The sequence below is a fragment of the Eptatretus burgeri genome, chromosome 6, assembly GCF_056783735.1.
Source record: "Eptatretus burgeri isolate ZD-2024b chromosome 6, Ebu_testis_v1, whole genome shotgun sequence".
In the NCBI taxonomy this organism is placed as follows: Eukaryota; Metazoa; Chordata; class Myxini; order Myxiniformes; family Myxinidae; genus Eptatretus; species Eptatretus burgeri.
Window position 1 is genome coordinate 70,687,677 of NC_140966.1, and position 22,645 is coordinate 70,710,321.

The 22,645-nt window shown below is 48.3% G+C and overlaps 1 protein-coding gene across 14 annotated transcripts in view; it reads left to right on the forward strand.

Moving 5' to 3' along the window:
- The window catches only part of LOC147025021 (uncharacterized), a 291,362-nt gene that overhangs the window by 122,392 nt on the left and 146,325 nt on the right, over positions 1 to 22,645 (forward strand). For 13 of the 14 annotated variants that reach the window (XM_085885567.1, XM_085885566.1, XM_085885582.1 and 10 more), the window contains one exon: positions 18,519 to 18,575. In XM_085885567.1, the coding sequence (XP_085741693.1) occupies positions 18,519 to 18,575 (57 nt within the window). Of the gene's footprint in view, positions 1 to 18,518; positions 18,576 to 19,214; positions 19,353 to 22,645 lie in introns of all 14 variants that reach the window. The other variant, XM_085885577.1, reaches the window with a different exon arrangement.

Genomic DNA, 22,645 nt, shown 5'->3' on the forward strand with positions numbered 1-22,645 from the left:
AGAAGCGACCCCCGATTCCCTCCAAATTACGAGCGAGTTAAATTAACCCTTCACGAGAAGCAAGATGGCGTCTCAAGGCGAGCGGGAGCCGGGGGTATTAGAAATGGATATGTGTAATAATGTAGAGTCCATGGTCCAGGATGGAATCCCCGAGCAGGAAATGTTGATTGTGCAGGAACACGGACTCGCCCAACTGAACCCAGGGCCCGAGGTGGGTGCGGCGGCGGCCGCGGTGTATGACACCTCCCCCCCCCCTCTCCACCAAGACCCTTCCCCAACCCCTGCCGAAATGGCTCACTCAAGCGTACCCGACATGGCCCAGCTATTCACCATGCTGGCACAAATGAATGCGGAAATGAAAGGCATGAACGAAAAGATGGATGCGAATATGAATGAAGTGAAAACGACGATGGATGCGAATACACAGCAAATGAAAAAAGAAATGAAAGAACTACGGGGTGAGACGCAGAACATGGGCCGATGCCTGCAGGCGGGCATGAAGGCCGTGAGCAGGGAACTGAAAATGGCGACTCCACGTGTCGGAACGAACGAGCTGGAAGGGGGTGCAACGGCTGACAGGCCCGCGGTGGAGGCGGGTAAGGAAAAAGTAATTCGGGAGACAAGAGACGAGGTGAAAGTAATTGCGAGGGAGAGAAAAGAACAATTAATACGGAGAGCAAGGATGAGGTACGCGGAGATCGTGAAAGAGCAAGGAGTGAAAAACAGGGAAGGACGGGAGCGACTTAAAGAGAAAGCAAGGTTGACCTACATAAAGATAAGGGAAAGACGCCAGAAAGAAGCAGAGACCAATAAACACGATGAAGACGGGGTAAGTGACGCGCACACACACACGGAGGTAGTGGAGGATAGTGAGGTTGAGCTCGCGGAGCGTGTGGGGACCCGGTGTGAGCAGCTGGATGACCTCCAGGAACGAGGGGAGGGAGTATGCCCCCTTGAGGCGAGTCACGACCAGGTGAGTTCGGTCGTGCTTTGCGAGGTTGAGGGGACGGGTGCTGTGGACGGGTGCACGGAGAGCTTGGGGGGTATAGAGGCCCCGGAGACCCTTGTGGGGACACGAATCCCCAGTGTAGTTGTCCCTGTGTGTGTGGTGCAAGGCGTGAGTGCGTCCCCGTGTGTGGAAGCGACCCCGTGTGTGAGTGGTGTGGTGGCGATGGTGCCGGAGTACGTGCTTCCCAGCACGCCGTGTGTGGATGAGGCACCGTGTGTGAGTGAGGCCGTGTGTGTGAGTGAAACGGCCAGTGTGGATGAGGCACCGCGGGTGAGTGCCCCCGCGTGTGTAAATAGTATGGTTTGTGTGAGTAGTGAGGCACGCGTGAGTGAACGGCCGAGTGCAAGGGAGACCGTGTGTGTGAGAGAGCGGTATGTGAGGGAGATGTCGGTTGGCATGCGGGAGCACGCAGCCGCGTCTCCCCGTGTGAATGTGATGGAGTGGACTGTGTGCGTCGTAACACGCAGGTATGCGTGTGTGGAATGGAGGCGACGACGGCGACAGAGGAGAGAAAGCCGAGTAGCGGCTGTAGTTGTTTCGCGGACCGTACCGGGTTCACCCAGCAGTGAGCACGCGGTTCGTGCTGTGCAACGCACGAGACCACCACGTGCTCGCTTGCGAGAGTGAAGTCCCGGTCCGGAAACGCACGCGGTGGATTTGCCGATCCCGCGGACGGACAAAGTTTAGGCAGGTAAATGGATTTGGACCGGACGGGTTCTCCACGCGATCGTGTGTGTTAAGCTCCAACGGGCAAAGCACATGTGTTCGCGTGGGGAACCCCTCGAGACGTGTGGCTTGTGTTTTTTTTTATGCGCACGGTGACGCCATGGCTGCACGTGGGGTTGGAATCCGGCAGGAGGGGTATCTCTGCCGGATGGTCCCGTCCAAGGAGGGACGAGGAACATGTGCAGCTGCATGACGTCACGGGCAGGTGCAAAGTGCGCGAGCTCTGAGTTGCCGCGCTGGCGCTGCGCATGTAAAGAAAAAAAGAAAAACAAGCCTCACTTTCGGGTACACAGGATTCCTGGGCAAGGGGTGGAAGACCCCCTTACCCTGGGCACAGGATGGAAACTAGTTAGGGGGAAGGGTTAGCTTAGCTAGACCGACTTCATGGGGCAGGGGTAAGTCCTCATGGAGTCCGTGGAATGGATTAGGTAGAGGGATTGTAGCCAGATTTAGGTTGGGAAATAAAATGATTGATTTGAAGACAGAGACAGACTTTGGATGTGTAGAGGGGACGTAGCTTAGCTACGTAGTGTTAAAAGGAACGTGCTATAGTTTAAGGGACGACGTGGGAGCACGAGTTAGTTAGGGGATGTAGTTAGGAGGATGGCAGAGTTCAGCGGTGTGTGTGTTGAAGAGTTGGTGAGTTGTGAGGTGAGTACTTGTTGAGTGAGTGAGGCCAGCGGGTCTGTGTGAGTGGAGCGAATGGGGAATGCATGGTGCGATGAGTGATTGGGGGGAGGAGTGACTCCCGCCCAAGGGACCCCGGGGTCAGTGTAGAGTGAGTTAGGGGGTTAGTCAAATTGAAAAATGGAGGTCGTTTTGTGGTTGGTGGGAATGTAGGCTCGAGACCCATTTGGAGGGGTGCAGGAGCCCTGTTGACGGGCTTGGGAGCGTGGCTGCGAAAGGTGAGTATCGCTGAGTGGGTACCCCGGGCACCAGGCTAGTCGGCCGCGGTAGGCCATGGGCCCATGGGGGGCCGGGATAGAGTAGTGGGCACGGGTGCGCCTGCTTGGTGCGGGGGCCCGGGGCGCCATTAGCCGCCTGGGCAGTGCAGTGGGCACGGGTGACCCTCGGAAAGGGGCCCGGGAGGCCGGCCTGCCACGTGTGCGTTTCAGGGGAGGTGCCATGGGGGGCACTCCCCGGTGTTAGGGAGCTGGTAGGCTCGGAGGCAGTGTAGTGCCCGGGGGTGCCATAGCGGGAGATTCGGCAGAGGGTCGTGCCTGCCAAAGGGAGCCACGTGTCCCAGCCAGGAGACCGTGTGAGGGCACGGAGAGAAAATTGGGGGGTGAGGCCCGAAATTGTGAGGACACCAACACAGGCGACGGGAATCTGGGTTGATAGAACCAATAGTTTAAGCGAGAGGCGCTTGTTGAAAGCCCCGGGGTAGTTTAACAGTTAAATGGTTAGGGTAGATTAGGAGATGTACCCCTCCGCACCATCCATCCCCTCGCTGTCGTTGTGGGCCGCTGGACCCACTTTGGGTAAGATCGCCGAACTCTGGGGAGGCCATTCTGAGGCTTCGTTGGGCCTCGACACAGGACGTTAGCTCTCCCTTGTTCCCCTCCGGGAAGGGAACGTAGGGGTTGGGAGTAGGCTAGGTGACAGGATAGGTTAGCCGAACAAGGACGATAAAGGGGGTTAGGGGACGATTTATAGTGGGGAAGTAAAAATAAAAACAACAGAAAAAAAATAAGTTGGGGCTAAATTGGGGTTTGACAAATTAAGGGAGTGGGTATGTACAGTGACAGGCAAAGGCGATAGGTGGGAGGGAGACAGGAAGGTAGGTCCGAGCCCGCCTTCCAAGTAGCCAGCACCACCGCACTCCCTCCACCAACCTCCACTGAACGGCAAAGGCTAGCCAACTCCATCGGCTGGCCGTGTTTTTCTTCGAGGCGCAGGCCGGCCAAGTTCATCGGCAGCTGTGTGCTGCAAGGCCTGTGCCGGCCAGTTCATCTGCTGGCTGTTTTTCTTCGAGGCCTGTGCCGGCCAGTTCATCTGCCGGCTGTGTTTGCCTGCAACGGTCTTCTTCTGCGGGCTGTGTTTGCCTGCAGCGGCCTTCTTCTGCGGGCTGTGTTTGCCTGCAGCGGCCTTCTTCTGCGGGCTGTGTTTGCCTGCAGCGGCCTTCTTCTGCGGGCTGTGTTTGCCTGCTCACCTTTGCCATGCCATGCCCACTGCCCACGTTCACCAGCCCCGTTCAATTTTTGCTTTGCCCCCCCCTGTTCATTTCCATGTGCGCCAGGATCAAGGCAACAGTTTGCAAGCTGCGAGAACTGCCCTGTTGGCAGCTACAACACGGGCCTGCAGTGGCAGCCCGTGCACCGTGTTTGTGTCCATGCATCCATTCGTTGTGCTCATTGCGTGTGCCACTTGAGCTGGCACGGAGACTGCGTTTGTGCAGCCCATGCACCGTTGTGGTTCACTGCGTTCAGTTCAAAAGGGAAGGCCTTGGACTGCGTGTGAGCAGCCAGCCACGTTCCCTGTCACCTGCATTGTTTTGAGCCAGAGACTGCATGTGGGCAGCCTGGCTCCCTGCTAACTGCTTTCTTTTTGCAGAGTTCAGTGATCCTGGGCCATGGTTTAGTGTAAAATTTGTAAGTTAAGGTTAAGATGTACTGTACATATGAGTGCGCCCCCGGCATGTATGTCTTAGCGCCGGCAATTTTATTTAAGTCGTCCGTGTGAGTGAGTTTGTTTAGGTAGTTACGCAGCCCTCAGGTTATTTATTTTGGGGACACGAATACCATGAATGTCGCACTCAGGGATCCGTAGGTAAAATGTACTAGGGGAAAACTACACATGATGGCACACGAAAATTTGACGACTCGGGACGAGTCTGTAAAAAGGGAAGGGGGTAGTGTTGTGGTTACCAGATTCGCAAACCACCATTCAGGTCCCTTAGGTGAGGTATCTCGGTAAGTGCATGTGTAGTTAGGCCCAAACCCGTTGTCTAGTGGGAATACATGTCATTTATACGTGCTGCGACTCTTCAGGATAGCCGTTTTTCTTTTACTATCTTTATTTTGGACCAACCGCCATGATCACAACCACAACATCAACCACCAACCACAACGCCGCTTCACCACAACCGCCATGACCTTTACCGTCGCAACTCGCCACCATCGCATCACCGTCATCTCGCGCCACTCATGGGCACCGATGCTGGACTCGTGTAGGGCGCACGTTGAACAGCGTGTACAAAATCACGGATTTTCTGCTTCAAAAACGGATCCAAAACGACACACGCCCACTTTTTGCCGTCCAATCGGTGAGCGGGCCCCAGGGCGATCGATATATGCAAATTTGTGGATCAAAAAGCCTTCACGCCCACTTTTTCTCGGGCCAATGGGGAGCGAGTTGAAAGGTCAAAGGGAGGGGGTCAAAGGCGAAGTTACGGGGGGATAAAAGGACGGTGTTCGTCAGTCAAAGGAGTCGTAAAGGTCGGAACGAGGCGAAGGAGTCGGAACAGAGAGTCAAGACTTCGCGGGCGGTGGAGCTGCTCGTCGTGTGCGTTGAAGTCGGAACGGAGGGGACGAGCTGTGGAGAGGCGGCGAGGGCGGACGAGGGGGTGCTCGCGTCGTGCAGGGAGCTGCACCCCTGGGAGGCCGGCAGCGCGACCTGGCCGAGGTGGAGACGCTCGTCGCGCACATAATAAAGATCCTCTATACCCCGAGCATCAGCAACCCCCTCCTGTTTCCCCCCGCGCTGAGATAGTGCGACCAAGGGGGCCCCGTTCCCACCCCCTGCCAGGCACTGTCCACGAGGCCCGCGGGTTGCGGGGCCATCGCCGCTCCGCGTCTCATCACCAGACGGGTAGGCCCGACCAGGTCTCGGCCCCAGGCCTACCTCATTCTTGAGGGTATTTCTTTTCCTTGGTTTTGGGTATGTGTTGTCGGCGCCGTCTGTGAAGTAGAATTGTATAAGTGTTGCCGTGTGCTCGGTAGTCGGTATTAGCTCTGCACTGTGTTTTCACTTTTATGTTTGCTTTTTGTGTAAATGGAATTGTGTTTTCTTTTTTTTGTGTGCATTTGGTGGAATTGTATTTGTGTGCTTCCCGTGTGCCGAGAATAAATGTGCTTTATTGTTGAACTGTTCTCCCGCTTCGCTTCGTCATTTCTTTCTTTGAATCCTCATCTTGCTTCACGTAAAGGGTTGGTAGTGGGCTGAATACGCCCGATAATTAATCGAACCGTCGAGGTCGACGATAACACCGCTCGGTTATTCTGATAGTACGGAACGGGTCGCTTAAGTGGCCCGTGTCCGAAGTCGACCTGCGGCGAGGTGCGATCGCCCGGTCTACCCTCCGCGTGGGTACTTAGGTAGTTCGAATTTGGCGAGCAACCCTATCCCACGCGGGGGCTGATTGGCTCGATCGCGGTGAGACCGAAAGGTCCACCCGTGACTGGTTCCCGGCGTTAGTCCGAGAGGGTCACGACTGGATTGTCCGTCCGGTGGGCGACGTGCCGCGATTCGAGTTACGTGGCCGTCGCACGCCGGCGGGCGCGAAAACCGCAACAATATATATATATATATATATATATATATATATATATGTATATATATATATATATATGTATATATATATATGTATATATGTATATATATATATATATGTATATATATATATATATATATATATATGTATATGTATATATATATGTATATATATATATATATATATATGTATATATATATATATATATGTATATATATATATATGTATATGTATATATGTATGTATATATGTATATATATATATATATATGTATATATATGTATATGTATATATGTATATGTATATATGTGTATATGTATATATGTATATATGTATGTATATATGTATATGTATATATGTATATATATATATATATATATATATATATATATATATATATATATATATATATATATATATGTATATATGTATATATATATATATGTATATATATATATATGTATATATATATATATATATGTATATATGTATATATATATATATGTATATATATATATATATATATATATATATATATATATATATATATATGTATATATATATATACAGTCATGCGCCACTTAATGATGGGGATATGTTCTGAGAAATTCGTTGTTAAAGGGGCTGTCACACCTTGACGTTTTAGCCAGCGTATAGCAACGTATCAAAATGTATGTAAAACGCTGGCGTACGCTGAACTATTGATGTTTTTTCGAAAGTTTTTGGCGTATTCATAACGAGTTGGACATATGCATAACGTATTAGTTATGTACACAGAACGTTTTGATAACTTATAGATAACTTATACCAACGAATGCTTTGCGTGTTATCGGCGTTCACAACGTATGCCCAACGATAGTCTAACGTATGCATAGCGCGCGGCAGCGTATCGCTGACGATCACGTGGCGTCGCCTATTAAAAGGCTGCCGCTCGACGATTCAAATCGTAACCGCACTAGACATCGAAGTGTCAACATCACCGTCATGCCCTGTCACACCTTGACATTTTAGTCAGTGCATGCCGTAATTTGAAAAAATTTTTTGAAAAATTTGCCGAAAAAAAATGAAAAATTTGCCGAATACGCTGGCACACGTCGAATACGTTATGGGTAAGCTTTGTATACGTGAAGAGCACGCTGAAGCACGCTGGCATACGTCGTAGTACGCTGAGCACGTCGACAAATTTTAATCATGCTCAAAAATTTTCGACATACGCTGGTATGACATACATACGCCGCATACGCTGGCCATAAGTTGTAGGAACGTTATGCGATCGTTGACACACGTCGACACACGTTACTTGAAAGTTATTCATCGGAGCTTCGTCATCATGGCCCTTTTGATGGCCTCCACATCAGTAAATTGGGTCCCCTTGATCACCCCCTTGAGCTTGGGGAATAGGAAAAAAATCCCAAGAGGCCAAGTCTGGCGAATATGGAGGTTGCTCCAGAGTTGGCACGTTCCTCTCTGCCAGAAACTGTCGGATGCTCAAGGCACTGTGAGCAGGGGCGTTGTCATGGTGGAGCACCCAGGCGTTGTTCTCTCACAGATCCCTCCTCTTGTCCCCGGACTGATCTCATGAGGCACTGGAGAATCTCCTTGTACACGTATTGATTCACTGTTTGACCCTGTGGTAGAAACTTGAAATGGACGATGCCCTTGATGTCAAAAAACGTGATGAGCATCACCTTGACCTTCGACTTTGACACCCTTGCTTTCTTTGGTCTTGGTGATGCCGGACTTTTCCACTGATGACTCTAACGATTGGTCTTGGGATCATATTTGAATATCCACGATTCATTGCCAGTAATGACTCTCCCGAGCAGGTCTGGATCGTCCTCGAGGCGCTCGATAATGTCTTGACATACAGTGACTCTTTGTTGTTTCTGGTCCTCGGACAACAGCTTGGGGACCATCTTTTTGCAGACCTTGCGCATTTCGAGATTTTCAATGACGATGCTCCAGACAGTGGCCTTGTTGATGGAAAGTTCTTCAGCAATCATCCGCACTGTGAGTCGATGATCTGCGCGCACCATCTGCTTCACACGCTCGATGTTGTCCGCCGTTCTGCTCGTTGAAGGTCTTCCAGACCGTGGATCGTCTTCACCCTCCTCCCGTCCCTCTTGGAACCTCTTGTGCCATTCAAATGCACGTGTATGTGACATAGTTTCTTCCCCGGAGACTTGCTGCAGAATTGCAAAAGATTCGGAAGGTGTTTTGCCAAGCTTGGCAAGAAACTTCATATTGGCTCTCTGCTCACGACTCATCGTGCGACGACTCAAACTAGACAACGTGAAAAGCACGACCTGTAAAAAAAATCACACAATGAGCGCAGTCAACCATCAACAATCAAAAAATTGCTGGAATGTTGCGAAACACTGTGACGCAACCCGTTCATTCAAGTTGTGTAAGTGGAACACACAGCAGGCTCAGTTCCGTTACTTTTTAGACGGACCTCGTGTAAATATATATATATATATATATATATATATATATATATATATATATATATATATATATATATATATATATATATATATATATATATACTGTATATACCACATCCCTCCAAACCGCAAACGGTTCTGGAAACTGCATCCCTCCAACACCATTCCCAGACCGTTATTTCATTAATATATGTTCAGATAGTCCCTTCCTTCTTGTCTAATGGGTCAAACGGGACAGTGCGTTGTGTGAATCTCATAGGTCTGATTAAATCTCTGAACTCATTCCTATTCTTTTTTCCCTATTCCTGAGGTAAATCCAAGCAATGGATTCAGTGTTTGGATTTTGTAAATATGTGATTTGTTCATTCCTATTGAAATGGACGATGGATGCCCTTGATGTCAAAAAACGCGATGAGCATCATCTTGACCTTCGACTTTGACACCCTTGCTTTCTTTGGTCTTGGTGATGCCGGACTTTTCCGTCTGTCTGTATGTATTTTTTGGGACCGGTCAGCGAAGACCGACATGAAGAAGCGGTCAGCGAAGACCAACATGAAGGCCGGCAGGCACTACGCTCAGACACCGGCCTGTACAAAAAATGCGGCCGCACCCTTCGCTGTGAGAATGCATCCTCACAGAAGACCAAAAGGAACAAAAGACCAAACGCCCACGCTGCACGGAACATGTGCAGCATAGCGGTAATTTACACCCATTGGACAGAAGAGATAGGAAGTATAACCAACACGACGGTGCGCTGCAGGGTGCGCTGCAGGAATGCCGTGCCGAGGAAATAGAAGGAACCACACACGAAATTCTAACAACTTGCAGTACGAATTTGACGCACTCTTTTCAACCCATTTCTGAGTCGAATAATTATATCTATGTTCTTCTTCAACCCAAATGGACATCCAATAATTTTATCCAATTTTTTCCCTCAATTCCTGACACAGATCAGGGCCGGCACCACTGCTTTTGATGAATGACCGCAAGCTCAATGGCAGCGGACCCAGACGCAGCCCCGGGCTAATTTATAATCGCACACAGAGCGGGGTGCGAATGGCACATATCTTCTTCGGGTTTGCGCATGTCATACCAAAGCATCTTACCGTCGGTCTTCGCTGACCACCGTGGCCGCGGGTGTCTCCCGCGGATGGCAAATGTCTCTCCACTCGGTGAGGCTGCAGCCAGACAGAGGTGCGCTGTACGGCTTGGGCCACATGGCTTACAGACAGGCAGCGCATTGACCGGCGCTGACCGCCGGTCACCATGGACGAGCCGGGAATTCGTGCAGGGCGATTCGTGTCACACTGTTCGGAACGAGACGATTCCGCAGCTTGGAACCATCTGGCCGGAAGTAAAGTGGAGTCGCTTCTGGCCATGATGGCTGGGCCGTGTGCTGGCCGGGACCCAACCAGAGCGCCCAATTCAGATGAAGACACATCGTTTTGGGTCGTCACCCCCGCACGCACCACAGGGTCTATAAAAGGACAAGTCGCAGGGCTGTCTGTCGTCTTTCCTGCTCAGCGTCCCTCGTCTGCTGATTCCGCCTTCGTCACCAACTCGCCTGCTGACTCCGCCTTCTTCACCGCCTTGCTGCTGACAACGTTGCGATGATTTCACAGCTTGGTTTCCTCACATCAGTTCTTCCTCATTTCATTTCTAACGCCATTTCTACTCTTCTTTTCTGATTATTCCTGAGGTAAATCTGAGCCACGTGCGCCCTGTGCTGTGAGATTGGTCCTCCGCAAAGGCCAAGCAGGCATACACCCACAACCCTCCGTACAAAACACAGCCTGCCAAATGCACTCGCAGAGGTAATTTCCACCCGATGGTGTTTTCCACAACACAGGAAACACACCCTACACAACGCCCACCCTGCACGGAACACGTACAGCGGTCGATAATAGAAAGGCAACCACACGCCACGTTGCGCGGGATGTGAGTGTGCAAGGCACAAGCGGCGTGTTCCTTTCAACCCATTTCTGGACTAATTATATCGATTGGGTTTCACCTCGCGCACATGACAGCAGATTCTGGCAAACACGAGTGCTGGCCATGTGCGTAATAGCAGATCCACGCGCACTGTACGGAACGTGCTCAAAAGCAGACCCATAAGCTGCTCGCGACACTTTGTTATCATTTCGAGCCGGGCACGAATGGACACAACTCGCCTCTATGGCCAGGGAAGCTACGATGGGGCGGGTGCATGTTGTGCAGCTTGGGCCACGTTGGCGCACACGGAGCGGGCACGTTGGCCAGCACTGGTCAGGCGCGCCCGAGCGGGTGTGCGAGACCGACACTGCCCTCTGCCGGTCATCAGGGCATGGCCCGGGGGTTCTTGCAAAGCGATTCATGGCGCGGAGTTCGGTGTGGGCGATTTGTATCATGTCGTGAGGTCGGAGCTGGAGATTTTTGCGGTGTCTGGTCATCTTGCCGGAAATGGAGTGTTGTAGTTTCCGGCTATCACAGCCGGGCCGCACAGGGGTCGGGGCCAATCAGAGCGCCCGATTCCCGGGATGTCACTGAGTTTCGGGGTGGCTCCCCGCCCGTGCTGCAGTGCCTATAAAGGTCGGAGCTGGTCCATTTCTCTCCACTGCCCTGCTGCTCAAGCTCGACCTCGACTCCGCATTCTTCTGTCATCATCGCTGGGTTCCTCCTCCTCTTCTCCGCCCACATGACGCTGATTCCACCCTCCCAACTCAAGCCCCCCTTACATGCCCACGTCTCTATGCGAGCTTCCCGAAGTGAGACGATGTGCCAGCTGTCGGGGGGGGGGGGGTACCACGCCGCGGAGCACTCCCCCCAAACGTATTGGTGGCGCGTTCGGGTACCGCATATCAGTTATACAAAGGTACCGAGAGACCGTAGCCTCAACTCCTCTCCTGTCTTGCTTCAATCCCTCCTCATTGGGTTTTCTGTGTCTGTGTGTGTGTGCGTGTGTGTGTACGTGTACGTGTGCGTGTGCGTGTGTCTTGGCACCTGTCCATGTAAAGAAGCCTGCAGAAGATCGTTATTATTATTATTTTCGGGTAAGGTCTGCTCTGTGTCTGCTTTTATAAGTTGCTTGTTTATTTGCTGTACCTCACCTCTCTCCCCGATCTCTGCACAACACACCCCAATAAATCTTTTGATCATACCACATACCTTTCCTCGCCAATTGTAAATAAATTATTATTAGAAATGTTCCCTGCTCGTTTTTGTCTTTTCTTCCATTGATCCAGCATGGTCCGAATCCCAGCTTTGCCGGGACTTTATTCCCAACAAACTGTTCCTTTTAGCCGGTAGGTCCTTGGCAGTGTCGCTCGGCTGCATCCGATCCGGTAGAGTGATCCGGTCTAGTAGAGTGATCCGGTTCGGACAAGGCGTACCGAGGGCGTGTTCCCCGGTAATTCAACCACGTCGTTAGTTTTAGGTAACCGGATTAACTAGACGGAGGATCCTAAGTCGCGTGGTTGAGTCCACGGTCGGTTCAGCGACCCACCGTGTCACGGAATTATCCGTGTGCGACGGCCTACAATTCCGGGTGTCTGGTAGGAGCCGAGATAGCTTTCCCCCCTCGTGGTCTTCTCACCCGACCCCCGGCCCGTAACAATATATATGTATAAATATGTATATATGTATATATATATATATATATATATATATATATATATATATATATATATATATATATATACACACATGTCGATACATATATTGTTGCGGCCACGTGTACCGAGACACCAGCTTGTCACTCAGGGGGATTAATCCCCTGTTGTCCTCGGAAGAGCCGGTCCTGGGGCCACCGCTCACATTTATCGTTGTGGTACGGTGGGTCGTTTTAAAACCACGAGCACCACCCAGTTAACCACGAGTTCCAGTGTCCACCGTCTAATTATGCCGTTTAACTAGAGGTCACGTGGTTACCTGAGCAGCGAGTGCACCCTCTGCAAAGCACCAATGTTATCGCACCCTCTCTTGAACAGCCTTGAACGCCAGATGACATCTGGGAGGGCACCGAGATCGTCTGTCGCGGGTTTAAACCTTGGTGCTGCGACACGGGCAGCTTCTCACACATCACAAAACTGGTGACGTCCAGTAACCCACATGGTCCGTCGGTGACTGACACGCGCCTCACTTCGTGACCGACCCGTGTCTCACTCGCGGTCGGCGCTGTTTACACCCACACGCGCACTACACGCTTGCTTGCTCAAGCACTGGGAAGGACGAATTGTCTCGTTGTTGGCGCTGGTCAGACACCCACACGCGCACCACACGCTTGCTTTCTTCTCTTTTGTGCGCTTACACCCGCTTCTTGCTCGCTTCTCGTGCTTACTTCTCTCGCTTTCTTTTTGGCTCGCTTGCCCTCTCGCTTTTTTCTCTTCCTTTTCCGCTCTGGCTTTCTTTCTCATTCTCTTCTCCGTCCTCTTACTTCTCTCTCTGAAAACGGACCTCCAATTCATTTTATATCTGCGGGCCGTCTCGGTGGGCGCAGTCCGCCCCAATCTCACCCCGCTCCACTTGCGCACGGTTACCATGACGGCCCGTGCGCTCCAAAAAAAAGGCGTGCGTCAGAGCTTGCGAAAGAACGTTGCTGAGGAAAAATAAGGTCGCAAGACAGAGCTCGCGAAATAAATGTGTGTAAACGTGTCTGTCGTAAAGAAAAAAGGTTCCCATAAGAGAGGGGATCGATTCCTCACCCTTCTCAACGCATCACATTTAAAATCCCATTATACATGGGGATGGAGCAAATCTGAACATGCATTTAAGGAAATAACTGTCTGAGGATCTGGATGTGTGGATGCATTCATCAGACCGGATTCTTAAATCCGGAACAATATATATGTATATACATTAGATACATATATATATATATATATATATATATATACATATATATATATACATATATATATCTATATATATATACATATTTATATATATCTATATATATATATATATATATATATATCTATATATATATATACATATATATATATATATATATATATATATATATATATATATATATATATATATATATATATATATATGCATACATAGCCTGGTGTTGGCGCATTGGTTAGGGCAGCAGCTTGGGATCCAAAAGGTCCTGAGTTCAAGCCCCGTTGAGCCACTGAATTAATACACCAGGGGGTTGACTCAGCCTGTCATCCTTCCGAGGTCGGCGAAGTGAGTACCAGTGTACTGGGCCGGTGTCTACCCCGGTTGGAATAGGTGTACCATATCTCTGTGTCGTAAGAGGCGACCAGGGATGCATCAGGAAGGGCATCCGGCATAAAACCTGTGCCAAATCATTATGCGGATCATGATGGATGATCCGCTGTGGCGACCCCTAACGGGAGCAGCCGAAAGAAGAAGAAGAAGAAGATATACACATATACAGATATATACATATATATACATACATACATACATATATAATATATATGTTCATATTTACGGTATTTGCTCGTACGTGTATATATATGTGTGTATATATATGTGTGTGTGTGTATATATATATATATATATATATATATATATATATATATATATATATATATATATATATATATATATATATATATATATATATATATATATATATATATATATATATATATATATATTACCAAGCTTGCACACTAAAAACTTGGCTCACCGTCACACGATCCCTATAAAATTGCTGTGGCACTTAGCGGACATGCCGACAATGTTTGGGAAGTCTTGGCGTTCCATAGTACCACTTGCATTTTGCACAATGCGTATTTTTGTCATTCCCCGTGTACGGTCTGTTGTCTGCTTCCAGCTATGTTGTACTGCTATCCCTTGCATGTGCACGGGTATCGCTAGTGTATATATATATATATATATATATATATATATATATATATATATATATATATATATATATATATATATATATATATGTAAATACTATACATATGTGTATATATTAGGGTGGTCCAAAATCAAAAGGGAAAAATTCAAAATTTGAATATTCTTGGGGCATGTTGATTATTTTGTTCTACCTGACTCGAAAATAAATACTCCTGGCCAAATTTGCCACAGTGCCAAAAATATTTAGGGGTCCATCAAGAGGAAGGAAGTTGTTGCATCTGGTGGGGTTGCTTCATCCGGTGGGAGAGAAGAAGACGTCAGTGGGAGAGAGGGAGACGTCAGTTGAGCTTTCGGTTCGCTGTCGGTCGGTGTTAAAAGTACTCTTTTATTTTTCTTTTTTTTATCTCTAATTTTTTTCTTCTTCTTTTTGATTCCCAGAGTGAGTGAGTATGGCGTGTTCTACACGGAAAAGCACGGAACTGTTCCTCTTGGATCAACCATTGAAGAAATTCACCGACTGCCAGTTGCCCACTGCCCACTGAGAACATTTTATGCTCTTTCCTTTCATTTTTCCTATTAGTATTGTGACATTATAATGAATCCGTTGAGAGACTTTGATGGACCCCCAAACCACCTCCAAATCTGCTAATTTTTTGTTTCTTTGCATTTTTCAACGTCAGGAACGATTTGGCTAACATGCCCGCGAGAAATTCGAACTTTCATTTTTTTGGACCACCCTTGTGTATATATATATATATATATATATACATATATATTGTTACGTTTGAGGGGGGGGTATGCATTCAAAGGGTAATTAGGATGTTTAATTAGGCATGCCATGCTGTTCGAGTTTACCAGGATCTCGATGTAATAAGTAGCAATTCAGTGGTGATAAGTTGTCTAGTAAATGTTCATTTCTTCAAGGGGGAAATGATAATTGTCACGTAATTAGATAGGGACACGGGATAGGGTAAGTGTGTCTGCGTAAACCCCTTTTAGTAGTCCCTGGAGGCTGGCCGTGACGTCACAGGACAGTGCAGCGGATGGCTCCGCCCCGTGATCACGATTGGCGGAAGGCGACGGCGGTGGGCCAATAAACGGCTCGATTGGAAGTGACGAGGACAGGAGGATAAAAAGGTTCTGTTCGGGGTCGAAAAGGAAGAGGAAGAAGATCGGGACAAAAAGATCGTGTTTTTTTGGTGTGGAGGCTGTTGCGCGGGAAGCGTACTTGTTGTTGTGCTGATTCGATCGTGTTCTTCATCGTGTCTTGGAGCCTTGCTGAGCCTCGTGCCTCACCTTGGTTGGCTCTGGGGTTCTGCTGACTCGGAGTACGGGGTCGAACGGCGGGCGGACCTGCCTCCCTCTCCTGCTCGCAATTTGGCGCCAGAACTGGTCCCTGGCGGCTGTGAGCGGACTTGGGCCAGGACCAGGAGGTCGACAGCACCACGGTTTCTCCTGCCCCCCCTGACGAGAGCAAGGCCAGCTCGTCCGACGCTGATCCAGGGACAGTTGCGTCCACACCACGGTCCAGCCTGACCACCAGAAATAGCTACGTTGTGTGTGTGTGTGTGTGTGTGTGTGTGTGTGTGTGTGTGTGTGTGTGTGTGTGTGTGTGTGTGTGTGTGTGTGTGTGTGTGTGTGTGTGTGTGTGTGTACTTGGCGCCTTAGAGGGTTTGAGATCTGTATATTCATTGGAATTGTGTTTTCCCCACGCCCGATCCCACACCTTCCCGTCGAATCGCCCCGGATCCCTCTTCTTGCCGAGTCCTGTTATTTCTGGTTAATAATAAAAACAAATAAACATCATCAACTCAGTGAAAAGTGACTCGTGCCACCTTCCTCGTCCCGTTTGCGGTAGAGCGATTAGAACCGCCATGTTTGGGTTATAAATAAATAAACCTCCTCCATCGTTTCGGCTCATTCTACGTTGGCGGGACTGTTCAAGTCCCGTGGACGTCACTATATATATATATATATATGTATGTATATATATATATATATATATATATATATGTATGTATGTATATATATATGTATGTATATATATATATGTATGTATGTATATATATGTGTGTATATATATGTATGTATATATATATATATATATCTATGTATATATATATATGTATGTATATATATATATGTATGTATATATATATATATATGTATGTATATATGTATATATATATATATATATATATATATATATATATATATATATATATATATATATATATATATATATATATATATATATATATCCATGAGTAAATTGTCTCCAGATGTTTCCGGGCGGTGTTTCTGTCCAGATGGGAGTTTGTGTCCGGGCGGTGTTTATGTCCAGACGGGAGTTTATCTTAACTCCCTCCCTCCTCACTCTTCCTCCCTCCTCTCTTTCCCCCTCCCTCCTCTCTTTCCCCTCCCTCCTCTCTTTCCCCCTCCATCCTCTCTTTTCCCCTCCCTCCGTGTGTATGCATGTGTGTTTATGTATATAAGCTGTTTTGTTGCGGGGCCAGGCGTCGGCCGCGAGTACGACCGCTAGATGGAGCAGTTGAGTCGCCTTGACCGATCGCCCGGAATTCAGATCGTACCTTTTCGGAAAACTCTGGTAAAGTACCGGTCCCTTATTGGACCGAATTTCACCAATAGACAGACCACGTGGGGTAGTGTCGATTGCCAATTTCAATTTACCGAAATACCCACGTGGTCCAAACTACAGGGGGAATTCACCCTCGACGATGCTCATACGGAACGAGCCGCTTTGCGTACTCGTTCCGTGTGTGATCCGAGCGGTTTGATCGCCGAGATCCGTCGGTCCCAAATATCCCGTTACAACGGCAACGGCCTGGCTAATTTTCCAACACGCAGCGCGTGAAGCCAATGAAGGAATAGACACGAACAAGCTGAAACATTTCACAAATGGGGATGTTTATTTACGATGGGGGGATGAGGGGAGCACATAAGGGCAGAGTTAAACTGAATATTAATAAATGGAGGTATGCAAGGTTTGTACAACAAGAGCACTTATACAGTTCACTACTTAACTTATACAGTTCACTACTGAACTTAACAGATGGGCCCACGGACACACACACGCACACACACCCAAATAATTGGACCGAAGTGGTCTTTATTCGGACCTCCAGCCCAGAGGACAGTCGGGCTGAAGACCATGGTCTGTCTTGGACCTGTCCACCTTGTGTGGTCTTCGAGCTAACTCGGTCCGGGCGCCAGCGGGAGGCGAGCCAAATCCAGGCACCGGCGAGCGACCCTTGCGGTTGTTGCGGGGGATGGTGTCTCTCAAGCGCTCGATCGTGCGGCGGAGGAGGAGGAAGAAGACGACGACGACGACCAAGACCAGACCAGACCAGACAGATCGACTAAACCGCCTGTCCCGTTTATTTTTACTCGCCCCCCCCCGGTCGGGGCGGGGGGGGCACACGTCTCACCCCTCCACGCACCTCATTCTCCGGGGAACTCCGTTGTCTCTCCATCATTGGTCGAGGGATGTGTCGGGCGCCTTGATTCCCCGCCCCGTCCCCGATCTGCCAAGGATTCACGAGAGAGACATCAGGCCCCACCCCGTCCCCGATCTGCCGAGGATTCGCGAGAAAGACGTCAGGCCTTCGTGAACTTCGTCCACGTTCGTGCTGACACGCACGTGAGCGATGGCGTCGGTGGGAAGAAGCGAGATGAAGGTGAAATGATGCTGGCGTTGTTGTAGTTGTTGTTGGTGGTGTAATAAACGAAAAGAAAACCTGACTATTAAAATAACTTCACAGCGCAGGAACATTTAATTACCCATTAGACAAGGGACGGGACCGTAACTGGCAACATGTACTTACCGACATAACTGATCTATAGGACCTGTATGTTGTGTACTCATGGCTTCCAGGTTTAAAGGTTTAAAGTACCCTGGCTAGTGGAAGTGAGCTACAAAAAACGCAGATCCAGCTTGAGCGTGGAAAGCCTCATTTGCCCTGATACGTTATTTTGAAAGTGACAATTTTATTTATTGCAGAACTGCTGGACAAGATGAAGGTGGAAACTGGAGATTTAATTGACTTGGAGACAAAAGGTGAGGAAAAAAAGAGGATTTTGTGCTTGTTGTTAATGGTTCAACATGCTTTGTAGCAAAGCAAAAACACAAAGTTGTCACTGTACGATGCCTCAAACATTTAAAAACATTATTTGAATGTGAAGCACTGAAATGCATTGCAATAATTCTTGCATTATTACAACAACATGTAAAAAAACAAAAATTAAAGAAGTTTATCGCATTTTTGCTGAAAATGGATGTTGAAGAACTCGAAAGGATGAATTGGCAATTTTACGACAAATGCAGTGATTTTTAATATTTAATATGGACTCTGACAAGGATGTTTCAAAATTCCATGAAATTGTATTTATTGTTGATTGATGTGGTTTTCTTTGCAACAAAGATGTGAAGTTAAAAATTTGATGACTATAGAAGTAAAATCTGAATTTTTATGCCTCCGGTGATGAAGTCGCCGGTGGCATTATGTTTTCGGGTTGTCCGTCTATCCGTCTATCCGTCTATCCGTCTGTACGTACACACATACGTACGTGTGTAGTACATACGTCCATGCAAATTTTCTCTGTCTTCTCTGCAACTGCTTTTCTGACTTGCAGGAAATTTTCACTCTGGATGCGACTACTCATGCAGAATTTTTTAATGATAATTATGATGTCATAGGTCACATTTGACTGTCGCCTGAAATCCATACGGGGCCTTGAAAGTGATTTTCGTGACAACATTCTGGGGGCAACTTTGTTTCGTCAATTTCCGAAGGATTCGGGGGCGCTGAATCCGAATCTGCTTGTCCCCAGGCGCGTAAGTTGCACGTTTTTTTTTTTTTTTTTTTTGTATACCTTGGTCGAGGCTCGTATGAGAGCTAACACACAACTCACAGCAAGGAGGCATGAGACAAGAGGGGCGGGAGTGGAAGGGACAAAACAGTGGGGAACAGACACATTAGGTGAACTGTGGAAGGGAGAGGGATGGGGATGGGACGGGGAACATGGCGAAGAGAAGATGGACATTTCGGGGACTTTCAGGAAGGAAAGCAGGAGAAATGAAGGAAGTGGGTTTGGGTGGATTATCGGGGGTAGAAAAGATCGAGGATTTGGATGGGGGAAGATAAGAGGTGGTGGTGAACAGCTGTTTTGAAAGCCTGGAGGGAAGAATGGGAAAGAATAGAGTGAGGAAGTTTATTCCAAAGGTGGGAAAAAAGAGGAATGAAAGAGTGAAGATGAGCAGTGATTCGTGATTTTGGTAGTTTTACCAGAAGGGGGTTGTTGGCGGACCTTGAGCACCCTGTGGAAATGTGGTGGGGACAAATCGCAGAGAGAGCGGGGGGGGGGGGCAAGGCTGGAGAGGAGTCGGTAGAAGACAGAAAGACCACCGACCAACCTGCGGTGATTGAGTGAGAGGCCCAAAGACTCAGCTTCATTGCGGGAGATGCCGATGATCTTAAATGCCCTGGTTTCGACAGCGTGAAGCCGAGAAAGGTGGGAGGCAGGAGCACCAGCCCAGAGGGGAGAGCAGTACTCCATCAGGCTACGGACAAAAGCTTTGTAAGTGGTCAGGAGCTCAAGAGGGCCGAGGAAGGACTTAGCACGACGGAGGATTCCCAGTCGGCGACTGGCTTTTGAGGCGAGGTTGGAAATGTGACTTTCCCAGGAAAGGTCATGGCAGATAGTGAGACCTAGAAGCTTGAAAGAAAAGACTTCTTCCAGAGGATTGTTGAGAAAGTGGATGGGGGGTTTTGTAAACGGTCCTTTCGAAGAGACATAGTGAGAGTGTGAGATTTGTCTGGATTGAAAGACATGTTCCACGTGTTGGACCAGTTTGTGATTTTATCCAGATCTGCAGTGAGCGAAGAAGCTGCTGCTTGCCGGTCTGATGGATGACAGATGGTACGGCAGAGGGTGGAGTCATCGGCAAAGAGAAATAGAGGATTTTCCAGAGAGTCCGAGAGATCATTGATGAAAACCAGAAAAAGAACAGGGCCCAGAACGCTACCTTGAGGAACTCCAGCCTGCACAGGAAGAGGGGATGAAAGAACTCCATTTAGGGCCACACGTTGACTGCGACAGGAGAGGAAGTCTGCGAGCCGTGAGTGGAGATGGCCTTGAATACCATGGGAAGAGAGTTTGGTGAGTAGGGCAGGGTGCCAGACTGTGTCAAAAGCACGTGATATGTCCAGGGATACGGCTCGGATTTCCTGTCTGGCATTGAGGACCTCCATCCATTGATGGGAGAGCAGAAGCAGCATATCCAGGGTAGAGTGACCTGGTCTGAAACCAAATTGATGATTGGAAATCAAGCCATTGGAGAAGAGGAAGGATTTCATGTCTGAAGCGATGATGGATTCCATAACCTTGCTGATGATTGGGAGAAGGCTGATTGGTCTGTAGTTACAGGGATCTGTTTTTGCACCTTTTTATGCAGGGCAGTGATGTTAGCAGATTTCCAAGCAGATGGCAGATGACCTTGGGCAAATGAGAGGGTGAATAGAACAGAGAGAGGGTGAGCAAGAGCAGAAGAGCAGGCTTTGAGGACACGTGGGCTGATGCCGTCTGGACCGGTTGCAGAATCTGAAAGGTTAAAGGTGTACGAGCTCGAAGAGGTGAAAACGGCCCTTGTGGACCATGACCTTACAAACGCAACAGAGTAATATGGTGGAAAAATATTATATAGGGTTGTTATTGTCCAAAACTATAAATGACGTTGTTAGTGCCTAATAATAGAGATGTCAACTGCAAATACATTTGTGAAAATAATGTTCAAATGTCTACTTAGCCAATGTAGTCCTTGAAGAGGCACCGTTCCAACCCTAGAATCGTATTGCCATATTACTTTGCTCAACAGCGAATGATTACCAAATCAGCCGCATTCACACTGAAATGGCTTTCTAAAGTCTTCTTTACAGTTTGTATTATATAATTGAGGTTGAATTGCTGGGTCGGATCCAGAGGGACTACGCAGTAAGATTACTAATATGAAACGTAACTTAGTCGGGACCAGTAAAATTAGACAGAGAGCATAGGGCATCACACTGCTGTCCAGTCATCCTCCTCAGGTTCATCCGCTTCGAGTTGCGCTTCACGAGGAGTTTCAGAAAGGTTCATGCAGTTTTTGCAGCCGCATAAGTCTGTGCATGACAGTCCTGCCTTATTGCAGGAGCAGTGGGCATTGTCGCATTTAGACTTAGCACATTTGCACTAGACAACGTCCAAAATGGCAGCGGGGACAGGGCTTTGGTCCATCCAATTTACGTGCAAGTCATTGTCCTTGACAACCCATCCATGACCTTCAGGCGAAGGAGCTGTAACGCGTCTCTCCAGTGATCTGCTGTGCATGCTAGCCTGATACGCACACCGCAGTACGTACTGATAATGAGCATCTTTCGTTGGAGGAAGCCATCTTTCCAAAGAGGAACTGACACAGAATGAGGTATACCGTGCTTCATTCAGATCACACAGTTACATGACCATACAAAGCACATGCAAAGGTTTCCAGGCCCTGCACTAGACTACTGGACGGGGTAAAGTCCTTACCGAGTTCAGTAAATGTACGAATAGAATGAAGATTGCAGAGTTTTTCATCAAATCCAGTGCTCTTTTCTTGCTGCAACCATGAAATGCGCTGGTGCTATCACAACCAGTATATACGTGGAGACCAATTAACGCCTTCGCCGAGTCCCCCAGAGATGACTGAATTTTTTGTAGGTCTATAATGCGTTTTTTGTTCCTGACGCCCGTATTAAAGTACAAATTGCAAGGTATGCTCTCTTTCAGGGATAGAGCAATCATTGCTACATCAGTATCTGGGCTTTGGATGATCACATTGTGGTTGTCTCGTGGTGCATGTAGATCGTGTAGCAAGAGCCTCGTATTGTTGTGGTGCCGGGTTCGGTGGCGAGGACGACCGCAAGATGGAGCTGTTGGGCCGTCTCCCACCGAACACCGGAATGGAAGGTCGTCACCCCGGATAACTCTGGAATCGACGGGTCGCTTAAAGGACCGTGGACGCCAATATTTTGACCGTGTGGCGTAGGGTTAATTGCCTCGATCTCCAATATACCTAAATAACCAGGCAGTCTAGCTACTGGGGAAACCACA